Below are 17597 nucleotides of genomic sequence, written 5' to 3' on the forward strand. Positions count from 1 at the left end.
GCTGTCAATTTAAGAAATTACTCAATGCTTTGGCGGTGGTATAAATAGCCAGCCGCTTCTCCCAGTCTTTCAAAGCCTTGTATGTGCACATAAGACTTCACAGTTACCTTAGTTTCCTGCATTTTCTAGTTGTACCTTAAACTGTTGATTACTATTTTTATTACTACATGTTTAGTTATTGCTGTATATTATGTTTAGTAAACCTCCTTTGGCCACTGTTTATAGAAAACCTTTTTATCCAAACTTCTGTGACTAGTGAATCGGTATGTGTGTGAGTGACATATCGTCTACGGCAAACCATAGGGACTCGTCGTCCTGGCAGCTCATGGTGAGCCTTGTGTGCTCTTCCAGCAGCAGTGCAGCAGTGCTGGACTTCTCATGCTCTCTCATGTTTATGTTGCTGGTGCTCCTCACAGCCTGTAGCCAACAGTGTCCATGAGTGCCTGTGACCATGATGCTGTGCTGACCACCCAAAAGCCTCTGACACTCTTCCTTAAGTGTTGTGCTGCACATTCGGCGTAAGTAAAGTCAGTCCTCCGGGGCTTGGAGCTTCAACCGTGTATCTGAGAACAGTACTCATATGGCTCTGTGACTACTCACTCAAGTCAAGCCTTTCAGCCAGGCCAATGACTGTAATGGGTCGCTTCCTACTCGACGGCATCTAGGATCATACATAAAGTAAGAATGTAATCATTTGCTAGTTTGTTTGTAATCTTTAGCTTCCTCTTGCATCACTCCTTGTTCACATAGTACAAGGGAAAAAATCTCACTGCTTCTCTTCTAACAATATTATTAGGTCTAGCAAGTTTAGCAAGTTTAAAGTTTATTTGTCCAACTACTTCAGCGGTGACTGTACAACCCTAGTTGACACACTAGTGTTAACACATTTAGTTAACACACTCCCAAGTTATGCAGGTGTCCTTCAGCTTCTCGGCCTCTGTTCCAAATAATGAAAATGTAGCTTTTTTTCCAATTTTTTTTAATTTCCTGCAACAGGAACAGGATCAGCAACAGCAACAAGATCAGCATCAGGATCAGCAACAGTAACATCAGCAGGAACAGGAACAGCCCGATGTTGAAACATGCAGTTGCTACACAGGCAGTAAGAAAGAAAGTGACCCATGTAGTGATGTTCCTTTATTAGATTTCTTTTCTATGCTAGCCGATTGACATATTTACAATTAACATAATATATTCACAATATATAAATTGTATTTTTTTTTGTGGGAGATTGTCGAATACCAGTTGCCTCACTAATGAGATGCATCATATGGGTACAATTGTGTACACAATATGCTTTTGGTTGTGGGAATATAAATACAATAAATATGGAAACAGTGTAGAAGTGATTTTAATGTAAGGAAGACCTCGATCAATCTCACTCCTTTCACTAAAGAGACTCCTGGAGGAACTGAGGAGAACTGCAGATCACACAAACTACTGTATATCCATACAGAGCAGTGGAAAATAACATAGTTACAACATGTACAATATGAGAACTTCTTCAAACACACTTAACTGTGTCTGGTGCAGAACCACTGTCCTGGTAAAAATATATTAAGGTTCTGTAGTCATATTCAGCGAGACAATCAAGCTAACATTTGAATAATAATACATTTCTTGATACTTGGTCTTACAGATTATTGTCATGACTATATCTGTAATGATATGCACATAGATTATTATCCAAGTACAGTATGCATGGGACCCCATTATTGCTGCAGTGTTGAGAGCCACCTGAAGACGCTGCATATCTGTCATAACAGAAGAACACTTGGCATTCAATGATATGATGATGTGACGATACCAAATCTTAAGTCTTCCCTCATGTTTGAGTCCACTAAGTGTTTATCCCATTACCAGAACACCCTCCTCCACTTACTCACTTGGACCCTTTTTACTGTTTCCACATTTTCATCAGAAATCAAAGTTCTTTTCAGGAGAGACCAAAGCGGACAATATGTTCTGAAGATCTGCTCCCCAGGTCCATCGTCCTCGTTCTAAAAGAGGAATGTTCTCTTGCAGTCTTCGCTGGTTGTGATGGCAGTGCAACATTCAAGTTTCCAATGTAATTCAATTTAACAATCAGCACTCCTTTCTTAGACTTTTAAAAGAAAGCTTCACACATTATTGTTAATGTGTACTTTCGCTTATCAAGGCAAGAGTATTGTGTGTGTAGTTTTTGTTTAATGTAAGAGCCAGTTCTTGCATGTCGCCTATTCAGGGGTCAATGCGGAAGGCCATCAGCTTGTCAGAGTGAAGGCTGTTGAGTGTACGGAGGTCAGGCAGACGCAGGAGAAGTTTGGGAAAGAGTGTGACGTCATCTGGCCGCCTGCGTGTCAGGAGAGACCTCAGCGCACCAATTAGGTCCTCTTGTAGTTGTTCTACAGCTACCACATCAGAGATCCCTGAGCGCTCTATGAGAGGAGGGAGTTGAGTTAAGGAGCTGACTGTGTTAGAACAAATACAATTATGCCTGGTTGTTAATATTTTCCTTTGATTTTCTTTTAAATGCAAGAGGTCTCCACATGGGAGTGTATATAATGCATTCTGGGATCAATTCTTCGCTGCTCAACAGATCAATTATTTGTGAAATCAACAGACGATAACAGTACACAGCTGCAGACACCAGCACTACAGCCATGAAGAGTGCCTTCACATCAGCTTCCAAACCCTAATCCTAACCCTAACCCAAACCTTAACATTAGCAGTGCACACCTGCAGACACCAGCACTACAGCCATGAAGAGTGCCTTCTCATCAGGCTCCAGACCCATGTGGCTCAGCTTCTCACTGAACTCAAACAAGGCATCCAGGAGACAGCCCATGCCCAGACCACGCAACAACTTCAGAGGGTACGTCTGTCCATTCAGGAATGTCAGTGTCTGCTCTTTTGCATTAAACAGTGAAGAGAAACGCACCATCAGGACCTGTGGAGAACACAGACACTTGGTTAGAAAACAAACATTTAATTTAACTGCTAGAGATGTATTAGATCATGGCTAATATTTACGTTAAAAAGAAACTGATATCAAGATATGCACACAACCAAAATGTTTCCTTTCATTGATTTGCAGTAAGATAAAAAGAACAGTAAGGACACTGTTCCAGGGTTACCCCTCATTTGTAACATTTGAACCTGTTAAGGGGTCAAGTCACTTAACATATACAGATAACACACAAAAGGTTTTTTCAGTAAATAAGGAGACAGCTGCTTGTTTCTCCATTACTTGAAAAGATGACCTGGAAGCGATTCACTAGTTTCCCTACCTGGAAAGTTCCTGCCTTCAGCAGCATGACCTGGTCATGTTGGCTGAGAGCACAGAATCCTGGAATGCCTTTGGCGAACTCAACCACTTCCTTAACAGCAGGAGTGAAGCAATGAGAGAAAGCTTCCCACACCTGATGGCTAGAGAGACCAGCCGGAGACACAGGACATGCATTCAGGGGGCACGCCTGGAGGACACAGACAAAGAGAACGAGACAAAAAAATGGGAAGTCACATTAAGAAATGTTACAAAATAAATTTAAAGGGACTTGGCAGATGTGTATGTAATACACAAAAGCACATACCAGAACTTTAGCCCCAGCAACCAGTGTCCATGGGCAGGGCGCACGACTGCCGGAGTAGTTGCTGTTATTGTCGGTGTAACACTGAGAAGTTACACTCTGAGAGTGACGTTCCTGACTCTGACTAGATGCTTGTGGGTACCTGTAGCAGCTGTTGTCAGCGGCTTGAGTTGTTGGGTTACTGACATGATCAGTATCTGGGGGTCTGGTCTGGGCACTGTAGTGCATGTGTGGTGTGACTTGGACGCAAGACTGAGAAGAGCCAGAGTCCTTAGGCTGACTGTTCAGAAAGGGAGAGGGATTGCTGTTGATTGTGTTATTGTTCATCTTCAACAGTTTCTCCTCCCTATTGACAAAGATGTTGCAATAGGCCTGAGACACTGCTTCATCCGATCGGGCCTCTTGAGGACTGGGTGAGACCTCGGTGGGTGTGGCATCATCAGTGTCCACTGATGCTGACTCATTGAGACTGTTTATGTAGCTCCGCATCTCCTCCAAAAGACGCTGCTTCTCCCGCTTGGGAATACGGCCAAAACGCACAGCTAGAAGAACACAAAACAGAACAACACAAATGAACAACACAAACATCTGACATGTAACTTTACATAGACAACATAATACTATCTATTGTCCAAACTTGTCGGGTGCTTCCATACCAGTTTACATTAACATGTATTAAATCCTTAATGTAATGTTAATGTTTACGTATAAATGTTGTACGTTTTTACTATGTAACGTACTGAACAGTACATAGTCATAAATCAAAATAAGGCATGACACAAAGTATACAACAGTAAAAGAAATCCCCAAAAGAGTTTCAAAATTGCATAAATTATGTAAAATAAAAAAATAAGTAACAGAGGAAGAGAAGCAGATAACTAGTTCAGTCTGGAAAGGTAGGGTCAGGGTTAGGTTAGGTTCAGGGTTAATATAGGGTCGGGGTTAGGATAGGATAGGGTGAGGGTTCGGATAGGGTTCACCCTAGTTCCCTCTGGAGGATGTATCTCCATCCTTGCTCATCCCTTATTGCTCATTGCTATTATTAGATCCTGCACATGCATACTACATATCCCTCCTGCACATGCATACTACATGTTCCCCTGCTCTCCTACTCTCTCTCCCTCTTTCTGTTTCCTTCCCCAACCTCTCTCCTTTGGGGAAGTATGTCATTAGGTCAGTAAGAGCAGAGGTGATTTCATGATGTGAGAAACAGATCTCACTGCAGGGGTAAAAGGACAAAGGACTGGTGAGGACAACAAAAGATTTTAAAATAGGGGGGGCAATTGTTGTGATGACCTCCAAGGTGACCATTTCAGTGGGTAAATAAAAAACAGTGACTTAACCAATGAAAATATAATCATAAATATATATTTCTCTTTACATTATAGACAGTACAGTATTTGTGCACCGATATATCTTGTAAATATCATCTTGGTTAAAGCTCTACAATGACTGAACAATTAACTGTGGGCAACAAAAATTGTCATTTCTCAATTTGCCCTCACAAACAAATTTAAACATGGAGAGAGACCAGATTTACCATTAATTTAAAAAAATGTATATATTTCCCACTCACAATAATTTCTGTATTCCTCAGACAGCATTTTATTTTAGCATTAAGGATGGAACAGAATGCAGGGAAAGCGGAACAGGACGCTTCTACATCACAGCCTGGTAGCTATGTTTCCGTTCATACCAGTTTCGCGAAAATCCCCAGTTACATTATTTTCCTCCCTTTGTAGACACTTCACTTGTTTGATGTTTAAATTTGGTCTCGGTGGCCCTAATTCCTTAGTTGCTAGTTTATCTTGATTATTACGACGGCAGAATTGCACTTCTCTTAATGAAACGATTGAGTTGTTCTGAGTTGAAGGAACGCTGGCCATGTTGAGCAGATCGCTAGCTTCCGTAATTTTCCCTAGGTTACATCTGATGCAAGCACATAAGTGCGAGCCCTCCCGGAACCCATAGGTATTGCATTTCAGTGCCTACACTTAAAAAAAAACATTAATATGAGAGTCTACCAGAGCAATCAGGGCAATTTTCAGTCAGACTAAAATCGCCCAAAAAAAGGGTGGTACTACAGGGAATGCACCTCAACGCTGATTGGACAATGGCATTCAGATGCATTGCAGTGATAGAATGTGAGAGAAAAAAAACTTCCTTTTCATCCTTTTGTGGTGCGTCGCCCAATCGCCTTAATTAACAAACCGCCCATGGTATGGAGAACCTGTTCCAAACTGTGACTGGAACAGGGGTATAGACAGGAGGCTGGGTTAGGGTTAGAACAGGGGTATAGGCAGGAGGCTGGGTTAGGGTTAGGGTTAGGGTTAGAACAGGCATATAGACAGGAAGCTGGGTTAGGGTTAGGGTTAGAATAGGGGTATAGACAGGAGGCTGGGTTAGGGTTAGAATAGGGGTATAGACAGGAGGCTGGGTTAGGGTTAGAACAGGGGTATAGACAAGAGGCTGGGTTAGGGTTAGGGTTAGAACAGGGGTATAGACAGGAGACTGATTAGAACTGAGGAGAACAGTGATTCACACAAAGAACACATTTGCAGAAGTCAATAAAATCCACACATTAGATATTGCAAAACGTTATTAAGTAATGTACTGTTCTATGCTGCACTGAGACACTAGAAATATCTGTAAAAGGGTAAACACAGCTGTAGCATGGGCAGAGAAGACTGCAGAAAGCAACCACGTGGGGCAGTGCTGTTTAGGTGATCCAAATGTGCAAACTTCAAAAAATAATTTATGACCAGCACACTTTAGTTACACTCCTTATCATGACATAGTCTTGAGGACATAATGAAGAAAACAAACACTTCTGCATTTACTCATTTGACCTGCAGTAAGTAAACGGCTCACACTGTCTCACATTCATTGGAAAAACACTTCATTAACCTATTTGATGTCATTGACTTCTGAAATTATTGTAAAAGGCTTTCAAAATGGAAAGAGCACTGCATTTCCAATTTCCAAAATAAGGAAGATTCATCTTATTTGGCAATATGATGGCTCATGGGATCTGTAAGTGCTGCTAAAATCAGGATCTACTAGAGGAAGGGTAAAGAAGGCATGAACAAGGGGATGGATTCAGTGATCAGGATAGAATAATTGGATCAGGATGTAATCAACAATGGATCAGAATTGAATCAGTGAGAGATCAGAATTGAATGAGTGGATCAGGATGGAATCAGTGATCAGGGTACAATAACTGGACTGGGAAAGCATCAGTGGGTCTGGTGTAGAATCAATGAGACAGTAGGGGATCAGTGGATCAGCATGAAATCAAGGGATCAGGATGGAATCACTTATAGAAGTATATAATAAAACTCCCATTTGACCTAAAGTGAAATATTTATCATAATAAATTCCATCTCTTACCATCTCTAGACATACCGACAGACAGGCACTTCCTGAAGCGGCAGTGCTGGCATCGGTTCCGGTTCATCCGCATGATCAGACAGTTCTCATTCCTCACACACATCTTATAGTGAATGTTCTGCTGTATGCTGCGCCTAAAGAATCCCTGAGGACAAAAAGCAGAGAAGAGAGTGTGTCTGTGCGTGTGTGTCTGTGAGAGGGTCCATGTGCACGTTCATGAATGTGTGTCCATAAATGTTCCGGTATGGCTGTGACCGTTTCCGATAGTGTATTCTAAAGTGTATTTGTGAGCATGTCAGTGAGTGTGTTTGTGAGTGTCAGTGAGTGTGTTCCCATATTCGCCCAAATAATTAGAAGCCATCTCAATGCCAGAATAATGAGAGGCTCAAAATACTGTAACCCTTGGAAAATCTACTCTTCAAGAGAGACATCTGAAAAAGTAATGTGCAATTTGAGCAGCATGAGAGAGCATGTACCTTGTAATTGTAATTTAAGTAGTGTACATGTGTAATCTCAGCATAGTTATCAGTGTGGGAGAACATGTCCCTTGTATATGTGTAATCTCAGCACAGTACCGTGTGGGTGAGCATGTACCTTGCATCCTTCACAGGCATGAACTCCGTAATGGTATCCAGACGCAATATCACCACAGACTTTGCACAACAGCACCATGCCACCTGTTTCTGCTCATACAAATCCAAGAGATTCAAAATTAATTATTAGAAATATCAACATCTTGTAGTCAGTCATTTTTATGTTGGTACTGAATATATTTGTACATAATATACATCTGTTATCTAAGCATATAGATGAGGTGTGCCACTGTAACTACACCTCTGACTAGAAAAAATGGAAAAAGCTAAAGCCATAAAATGTGCAAAATGAATAGATTTCCTCTTAATGTCTCACTTGTAAAGGCTCCAGTAAACCCACATGGTTTCCTGCCCACTAGTGGGTGGGAGAATTTGCTTTGGTCTGATGGGGTCACAGGTAGGCTGACTGAGTTAACTGCAGAAGTACTGCTCGTTTCAGGGAACTGGAAGACCATCTTGGGTGAGGGTGGTGAGTCCACTGCATTGGCATTGCTGCCCGTCCCTGTGAACTTGAGGTCCCTGACATCAGTGAAAGATCCCTCCTCTGGTGAAGAAGGCTGGGAGTGACAGGAGGGTGACTGGGTCTGGTATCCACTAGAAGGGCTGCCAGGACTGGGGCTTGCACAGCCTGTTGAGCCAGCATATAAGATGACTCCTCCACCTGAGGGAGGGAGAGAGAGAGAGAGAGAGAGAGAGAGAGAGAGAGAGAGAGAGAGAGAGAGAGAGAGAGAGAGAGAGAGAGAGAGAGAGAGAGAGAGAGAGAGAGAGAGAGATATTAGGATTGCTTTTGTTTGTTTCAGGGTGTGTCCTTTGGAAACAGGATGAACATGGAGAATATCAGGCTAAATGCTTGTTTTTAGTCAAAGGATCCTGAACTATTCTGGGATGTTCTTCGAGCCACATGGGTGTGGCACATATCTGGAACAAAGGGGTAACAAAATGTTCGACAGGCACATGACAAATGCTTCACTACTAACATGTTTCGCCCCTCCTACCACCTTATCTCTATTCGTATATGGTGGCGATTCGTTGCGCTGAACATTACTAACTCACGTGTTCGCGAAGACGAACTTGCCGCAGCGTCGGTCTCAAAAGCAAACTCCCTCCTTTCTCTGGCGGCACGCCTAGCGCGCGCTCGACCGCTGCCAGCCACCTGACCGAGGACTCACATGGACTCTTGACACAGATCACACAAGGTTTCTTCCGCAGTCCCGTGTACATAGAACTTAGAAAAAATATTACAGCGCAGAGAGGTGTGAAAAGAGGAGGAAATACCATGCAAATTCGTGGCCTTATAACTGAGACATCGGAAACACGGGAGGGGACGAAAACGGCCACGTTTCCTCGGCATAAGAGGCTGATTTCTAGTTTTTGGACACAACGGGGTTTTAACCATTTGCGCTGTAATGAGAGCTTCTAGATTTGGTCAAATCTGCTGCGTCAAAATAGCACAACACATTAATATTTTTTGCTAAGTGTTACCGCGCGCGTTATCGTGTCCATTTGCATAATGTTGTACAAATAACAAAATAGCGTAACACTATTCCAGTAGAGATAAATGGCGATTGTCACAGCTAACAAATAATTTACATATCCTTTCAAGTTTAGATTAAAAATAAATAAGTTTATGGCAGGATAATCGGTGCGTCGAGGAGGTGATTTAAACTGCCTTATTCTGAGTTAGTAATTTGAGAAAATGTGGTTTCATTGTTAATAGCCTTGACGCAGAACCACTGATTTTTGGTCTTCCTGTTTCCCCGTCCAGTATATTTACAGCTGATGAAAGTGAATTATTGTCGCGTGGAGCACAGGTCACTGCATGATGCACAGCCGCATCCAGTCGTCTTAGTGGCGATTTTGTATGATTTGGGGGTAACTGTCTTTAATTGTGCTTGGCCAATTATCATCAGCTTTATATTTTATTATTCAAATTATATTTGAATAAAGCTGATGTTACGTGTAATGTATAGTTCTGTAAATGATTTAGTGTATACTCAGTTGAAGGTCAGTAACCGTGAAAAACAGCAAGACCCTTACTGTAGTGTGCATGTACAGCCATATGCATCAACTGACAGTATAGTGCAGCATGTATTGGTAGAACCATCGCATCGTGCGCAAATAATGATCGCTGAGATTTTAACTAATGAGCAAAATTCGGCTCGGTTCTGTGACCCACTGACCGCCACTGGCGGAATCAAAACAAGTCTACAGCATTAGCGCGAGCTGCATGAGAAAGGCTGGAGAGGGTGTGTGTGTGTGTGTGTGCTTGGGAAATCACGCGTGGCACGTGGCGTTTGGAGCTTATCCACGTGACGGGGGCTACAGGCAGTGAGAGACAGCAACTCCTACCTCCAGCCTACCACTGATGCTATTTGAAAACATATCGTGGTGCGCTCTGCTGCCAGAAACGCATTAGTTGTAAATAAGCTACCACACTTGTTTACAATGTAGACTACAACAGTAATAACGTATGTCCGTTTTTAATACAACGTTAATGCCAATTATATATTGGAACAGGATTTAATGGGTAGGTTATATATTTATGCCGTAATATTTCCTCGATGTTTTAGAAGAAACAGCAAAATCTAATTAATTTACATTTACATAATGAATACATGTCGTTTACCGTATATTAACGGTCACGGTCAAATCCACAAATAAATACTTGTTTAACTCTGAGATAGATTTATTAGCCTATCTAAACTACTCATTGTCCATGATCGTTCTCACGTGTTCCAGCTCAACACATGTGAAAGAGGGACGGGGAGGAACAGGATCAGCTGTGATTCTCAACCTAGAATAAAAGTCAGCGGCGAAGGCACGTGACTAGGCGCGTAAACAAGTCGCGTGAATGCAAGTAGGCTAGCCTGCACGAGCTCGCCGAAGGGAAACACCTTAATAGTCCAATCAGATTGGGGATTTCACTTCTCCACCTCGCTCCTGCAATTCACGCTGTAGTCTAATTAACAAAGGTCTCCAAACCAGTGGAACCATGGACGTAATTTTGATTTCATAGATGGGGGGACACAAATGGCTTGAGAACTGGGGGGATTCGTCGCTATTTAATTAAGTATTTGTTTTTAACCGTAAAAACTGCAGAGGACCAAAACCGGCTTTTGAAAAAATTATACGTCCCTGAGTAGAACGCTTAATTTACAACCTGTAAGATCAGAAAACAAACTATAGTCCAACTTGACATATTCCTACGCGACCAACCCTAACAACCGTTAACTAAGGTGAACAAAGCTGCACGTGAGGTTGCGCAAGTAAGAAAGCAGGAAGTCAGACCAGAAGACCGCAAATGTCGACATAGCCCATAGAGATTCTCTATTTTTCACATACCTACATGTATTAAAAAGGAATAATGGCAATTGCTTTCAAAGATTATAAAATCAACCAAACTTAACCCCTAACCCTTAAAAGATTAGCTATATATTAAATCACTATCTGATGGCTTTGCTGCTTCAATCATGCCACAATGAAGCTGAAATAACTGATCATTTAACTTTAACTGATCAGTTTTAGCTAATACTTATTTACTAAGTATTACAAACCCTTAGTCTTACATAAGGATTACTAAATATCTAAGTAATTTAGATTCAACGTCAGACATATAGGCCCTTAACTGTAAGGTAGGTTGGTTGTTACACAGGTTGTTGTATTGAATTGATAAAATCCACAGATATTACATACATTAAAATTACTTCGGAATATGTGTTTAACAGTTATGCCCATCAAAGTTAACGTGGAAATTATATTATTTCTAATTTACCATGACTTGAAATTACATTATTTTTTTTTTGCAGTAAGAATGTGTCTTCTTATTAATGACGACCAACAGTGTTGGTACCACTACAGATATTTGTCATTCTTGGCATTCAGTATGGAAGTATATTAAGATGGAAGCAGCAGGGGCTCATTTCCTTATAAAAAAAAAGTGGGTGGCTTATTTAAAAGTCTAAACAGAGTCATTTAGAGATTTGGACCTTAGTAATTGTGGAACATGAATGAGAGGGGTGAATTTAATATTCACAAATCAGAAGAGGCAAGAAGTGTTGATAGACAAATTGCAGAAAGTGGAATATTTGTTACATTGTTTGTTCACTGGTTACATATGTAACTGGTTGTTCACTGGTTACATTTGCTACACTGGTTACCTTTGAACTGTATCATTAATGCTGCAGGACAAACTGCCGCTGTAGAAGTGTATCTTCATCTCACAGCAAAGTGCAGCCTGCCATTAATTGTAGACGCAGGATCACTATCACTACCTAGTGAAAGCAGTCCATGCCAAACAACTAAGCTGAACATTTCGTGAAATTTCTATATGTTGGTACAAGGAAAGCTGCTAAATAATAAAGGAAATGTATAGTGAGCAAACACTATATTCTGATTTATACTGTTATGTATACTGATTTATGCGGTTATCCTATCAAATGGTATATTTAGGGTATATGTTATGTATATGGACATTTTACATAGGCTACATTACACATATTTTACATACATTATGCATGTATCTTACATACACATGTATTTTACATGCATTATGCTTATAGAAAAAATGTGAAAAGTGTTGTCAACATCCACATTTTTTTCTACCTGAAGTAAAACCCAAAGAAGCTTTCAACAGTCGACAATTTAATGTGCATAGAAAAAGCGCTGGGACCCAACAGTAATGGGGACATGTTTAAACTAAACCCAAATTAGCTGCTTTCCATTAAGCCTATAACCTAATGACAGCCTATAACACAAACGTTCACTTTGAAAAAAACACAGGCAGTAGGAGACAACTATAAAGCCTATAACCCAAACGTTCACTTTGAATAACCACATGTACGAGACACAGCCTACAGTAGGCACGAGATTGGTGGGCTAGGAAAATGACACGTGGCACGTGCCGTTTGGAGCCGTTCAGGTGACTATACAGCTCTCTGGCTCTGTTGATGTTTTAAAAGTCATGGGAGTCTGCATCATAAACACATTGTTCTGAGGAATGTAAAAACTGTATTTCTTAACACTCAAACCATGATGATCATAACCCTGTTAGGTTTTCAGGCACCATAGTTCATTACTGCTGAGTGCTGGGAAGTCACACATCGAATAGTGGTTATTTTCATAGGCCATACTGTTCATTGTGTGTATTATTAATTTGGAGTGCCATATCTAATCAGGACATAAAGGAAAATGTGTACAGTATACGAAACGTGTACTACAGTAAGAATAACTAGCTTGAAGTCACCAGTAAAGGAGCGTGACTTCGCCTGAAAGCAAGCACCACGAGACCAAGGCACGGAAGGGAGACACCCTAATACCAGCCAGACGAGGGATTTTACTTCTCAGCCACACCCCTCTTGGTACACCACGTGCCAGAGATCGATAGCAGAACGCGTTATTAAAAGTGAATATACATAATGCGATTACTCAGTTTATGAATATTTTTAAGAAACGATAGTTTAAAGTTAGTTATGAAAGAAACATTTGTATGACTACGTAATACGTAAAATGTATACATCTGCTGGTGGCTAAGAAACACCAGGGGAGTAGAAAGTTACACCCGAGTTTGTTTACAAGTAGTGACGTAGGAAGTGGCGGATTAGAAATTACATAGCAGAGGGCACGATGCCTACATAGCCCAAAAGATCCTAATTTATCACATACTTTCATTTTACAAACAGTAGCACAAGTCTTTCTTGTGACAATCTCGTTCAGTCGATACTGCGTGAGCTACTGCTACGGACCTACTACTGAGAGCAGCCGAGAAAGCTCTCAGGACTTCTCTTACCACGTCTGCAACCTCACTAATGCAACAAATAATTTCGAAAGTAGTTTGCTTTTATTTGATTTGGTTAACAGAAAAACTATATATCAGAAAAACAATAAACTCTACCTATGAAACGAAACAGGTGTTATAAACATTTTTTTGCCTGAATGACAGACCGATCCTCAAGCTTCGCAATGACAGCTGCAACCAAAACAAACTAGAAAATTAATTAGTCCTTAAACATGGACAGTGCAATCCAGTACGACTGACGTATCAACTTCACTGTTCTACTAGACTATATTAAACAGTACTCAGCAAGCATACAATACGTCAACGTTGATTAAGCACAGAAAAGGCAGAAACATCGATATCTGCGCAATATAAGGGAAGAGTTATTCTATCACATAACAGTGACATCAGACAGCAGTTCCACCAAATTCCTTTGCCGTGTATTATCGGTAGTCTATTATTGGTTGCAGTAGAAAAATAGACAACTCAGTATAACCTTATATGTGCGCACAAATTACACTTCGTAGAGTAATGAATCCACTTAAATAAGATACTAATCGAACAATCACTCACCCGGACTATTCTCCATCGTTTTTTCGCAGGATGGTCAAATGAGTTAGGAATTCTGAATCTGTATTCTCTGTGCGTCGCTGTAAAATTTAATCCATTGAGGTGATATCGTCATGATGTCCATTTGGGAAAAAAAGATAATCGAATAAAGTTGATGAAATACGGCTCGTGGATTTGACTGGGAGTCCTCTAAAACGAATGTTCTGTGATAAAGAGCAATATTCTGTGACAAATGTGCACACAGCGCTAATTATAATTTTGATGCTACTGTTCTTCAGGAGCTCAAGACAGAATAACTGCTTGCTCCTGTTAAAAGAGTGTGATGATTAGTAAAATAACGCTACATGTATCCTTAGAACAGTGAGACGTATAGTAGACAACCTCTTTCATTGACGAGAAAATCCCACTAAAACATCAGTAGTTCCAGGCTACTGTCATATACATCTACGAAGTGGTATTGACCGCTCTGGTATAGCCCACTCTATGCACCATCAATAACATGCCCGCACATCAAGACGTTTTCAGGTGTTTGTGTCCTCGATTTTCCTGCTATGTCCTTTCAACCTGTTTCCGTAATATGCCAAGCATTACTTCTCTCTTGTTCACGCCCTCTTCCACTGTCACGCTCCCCCAGGGTATCTCCTCCACCTTCCTCTCTGCTTTCAGTCTCTCGGTGTTCTTCCTCACGTTTTCATTGGCTGATGACTAGTGAGGTAGGAGGCGATACAGCTGAACTCTTCTGACTTTGAAATGCCTCGGTACAGCGCCGCTACATGTGTGCTCTGCATGTGAGCAGTAGCGAGGCTGGCCTACTGACACACATTTTATGCAAATCCATGGGCTTGTGATAAAGCGGGGGAGGGAAGCACGTGTAGTTCGGGCGGAGCTCACCGTGACAGGCGCGCCCCTTCAAGTTCTCTCCCTCCGGTGGCTTCATTGTAAAACAATTGTTTGAAATGGGTAAAGAATTTATGCGTTTTCTTACCACGAGGCGTTAAACAAACTACGTGGAGATTACTGTGTAGAACATTCAAAGGAATCGGTTCTGAGAAAAATCAACATCGGGTTTTTGGCCTAACTCACGCTGAACCGAATCGAATATTTTGCTAATTTTGAATATTTGCTGTATATTCTCCTATTAATTATTACGGTGTAAAAAATAATCTTTGGCGAACATAGAGAAGTGGTTTTCGAACCGTGGTACGTGGCCCCCACGTGGGCACGCATTGGTACTGCAAGGGATCAATATCAAAAAGTATGTTTTGTTTGTCCATCGAATAGTGAGGTTTCAAGCTTTGCAAAAGTGTGGGTGTACTGGATATCCCCTGTGAAATGTTCATAGCAAAATTATATAATTAAAATCACAACCATTCACCTGTTTACCTTCAACTCATTAAAACATATCAAATCAAGTAGGCTACTGGAGATTTAACTCTTAACTCCTTACAAACACTAATGCAAGCAATAACAGACATTGGCTTGAACAGTTTAGACAGGAAAACGCAGCCTTCTCCGTTACTTCTGTAGTAATGTGGGATGCCGCTAACGCTGTGATCAGAGAACAGCAGTTCGATCTCTGCTGCATATTTGCTGAACATCATTACAATCATGACCAATTCCAACTTAAAAAAATTGTAAAACTCAATTGCGAAACTCATTTGCTTTCAAAAAATTATGTTAGTACAATGCAAACACAAAATAATGCAATAAAGTGATCAAACTAGCCTTATAGAATAAGTGAAACTAGTGAAGTCACTATATTGAACTTTACTTCATTACCCACAAATCCTGACCACTGGAGGAGTCAGCATCACCAAACTTCATAAATGTCTCTTGGGCCAGTAAAAAGGTGAAGGTACAGCAGCTGTACTGGTTCCTTCCAATGTAACCAGTTATCATTTCTTTACTTTGTGCAGTTTTGACAGGGATGCCAAAAATATTAGTAGTAATGGTCTATAGGCCTTCAAAGTACAATATAGACAGATGAATTTACAGATCTCTTATTTCCACTAATTTCAAATTATTCTGAAGGCTAATTGCTGTGGATTTTAACATACACATACACAATCATAGTTATGGTTGCGGATACCTGATACCTGTAATTAGGGTTAGAGACACCTGTTATCTATAAACTAGGGTAAGGGCTAGATCTACAGTACATCTATATACTATAGGGTTAAGGTTAGATCTACTTTATATCCGTATAGATTATTATTTTGTGTGTGTAGTTAACTGCTGACTGCAAACCAAACTGCCATTTGGGCACAATAGAGCAAATTAAATCTATCAAACTATGAGAACTATTTCTATGGTGGCAATGGTAATGGGAAGGCATCTCATCATGACCTACTCCTGTGGACTCAACAGCTAATAAAACATATATAAAACATAGATGCTTTTTAAAAGCTTTACAAATTTTAAGCTTTGTTGCTTATATGTTATTGTTTTAAAATTAAATTAAATGCAGTTAAGTAATGGATTATCACTCTATGGTGATTAAAAATATTTTTATTAAAAAAGAGAAAAATTAACAGATGAAATTCAAAAAATAGAAAAACCAAGATTTTTTTTAACAAATAAAAAACTGTAACAGAAAACCAGCAATTGTGGCACAGGAAGACAATCTTGCTGGCTAGCTACACCAGCTAACATCCTAAGAAACCAATATATGAAAACTTCAACAACTCCTCTGCTTCTGCTAACTGTACAAAATGAGTTAATTTATAAATAAGGAGCATGTTAAAAAGCAGTTCAAGAGACAAGCCAAAGATTTGTTCAATAATAAAAATGCTGGATTTACTGACAAATCAAACCTGATGAATTCTGAGTTTATAGATGGCTACCAAGGTTGGGGAAAGATTTGAACATTTAACCAAGTACAATTAAGTTGAAGAGACTTTTTGAGTTATTCTGAAAATAAAAGTTATATTATGAAGTTATATAAAATTATATTTGTATACATAAACAAAACATGTAAGAGCTCTTAATTCCACGAACCTTACTCTATTTGACTTGATCTTAAAATTGAAATGACTCCTAGGATTAAAACAAAAGGAATCTACAAGACATTACATATCACAGAGCGAGTGACGTAAGGCATGTTGGATTTTACTCACATGGGTGATTTCTAAAACTTGATTAATTTCACAAACAACTAAAAAGTCAATAGTGTGCTAGTACAAAACTTGCACATTAAACAAATACATCGTTTTATACTTTTGAGGCATGTACCATCAGTCTTTTTATTATGTGAGGCACATTTTAAAACTCTAAATTCTACAGATTTGAATGGCAGTTTGGCTAGTATTCTCTCAGCTATTCTACATGGCTTTAATCTAATGAACTGCTTGAACATCCCATTATAGCAGCCAAATGTTTTGAAACTATGAAATAATCTGTACAAGGAAATGACAGTAAGAAAACATGTCAGTGATGTTATAGTTAAAACAAAATACCCTTTTCAGTTTTCAACACTGAATCAAACATTACCTAGAATCAAGTTGTATTCAATTGTAATTAAAATATACTGCCCCTGGGCCTGTCCTGATTAATTCAGTTAAATGAAAGGAAAATTCAAATTAAGTCTACATCTTACTATTCACCAGTACAATATTCAGTACTGTAGCACAGAAAAGCTTGCCATTATTATGATGGAGGGACAGAGGGCAAGGATTGGGGGTTAGAGTTGGGGTTAGGGTTAAC

General features: G+C 40.0%; 1 protein-coding gene across 2 annotated transcripts; it reads right to left on the minus strand.

Moving 5' to 3' along the window:
- Window positions 1-1122: 1122 nt before the first annotated feature.
- LOC143514279 (nuclear receptor subfamily 1 group D member 1-like) lies at window positions 1123-14688 on the minus strand. 2 transcript variants are annotated; one of them, XM_077005268.1, is made up of 8 exons: window positions 13899-14688; window positions 7869-8213; window positions 7554-7642; window positions 6960-7104; window positions 3573-4111; window positions 3270-3455; window positions 2719-2929; window positions 1123-2417 (listed from the first exon to the last, which is right to left on the minus strand). In XM_077005268.1, exons 1-8 carry the CDS (start codon window positions 13912-13914, stop codon window positions 2221-2223), a joined length of 1728 nt encoding a protein of 575 aa, XP_076861383.1. In that variant the 5' UTR covers window positions 13915-14688; the 3' UTR covers window positions 1123-2220. The 2 variants fall into 2 exon arrangements, with proteins under 2 accessions (XP_076861383.1, XP_076861393.1); XM_077005278.1 differs by lacking the exon at window positions 13899-14688 and adding an exon at window positions 8606-9062.
- Window positions 14689-17597: the final 2909 nt, after the last annotated feature.

The sequence above is a fragment of the Brachyhypopomus gauderio genome, chromosome 1 (genome assembly GCF_052324685.1).
Source record: "Brachyhypopomus gauderio isolate BG-103 chromosome 1, BGAUD_0.2, whole genome shotgun sequence".
NCBI lineage: Eukaryota > Metazoa > Chordata > Actinopteri > Gymnotiformes > Hypopomidae > Brachyhypopomus > Brachyhypopomus gauderio.

What these genes read in the sequence shown, in the direction of transcription:
- LOC143514279 (XM_077005268.1), bottom strand. An exon ending in GTTTACTGGAGCCTTTACAA is followed by an intron (nt 7,643 to 7,868) that starts GTGAGACATTAA and finishes TTGTATGAGCAG; the next exon opens with AAACAGGTGGCATGGTGCTG. An exon ending in TTGCTGGGGCTAAAGTTCTG is followed by an intron (nt 3,456 to 3,572) that starts GTATGTGCTTTT and finishes TGTGTCCTCCAG; the next exon opens with GCGTGCCCCCTGAATGCATG.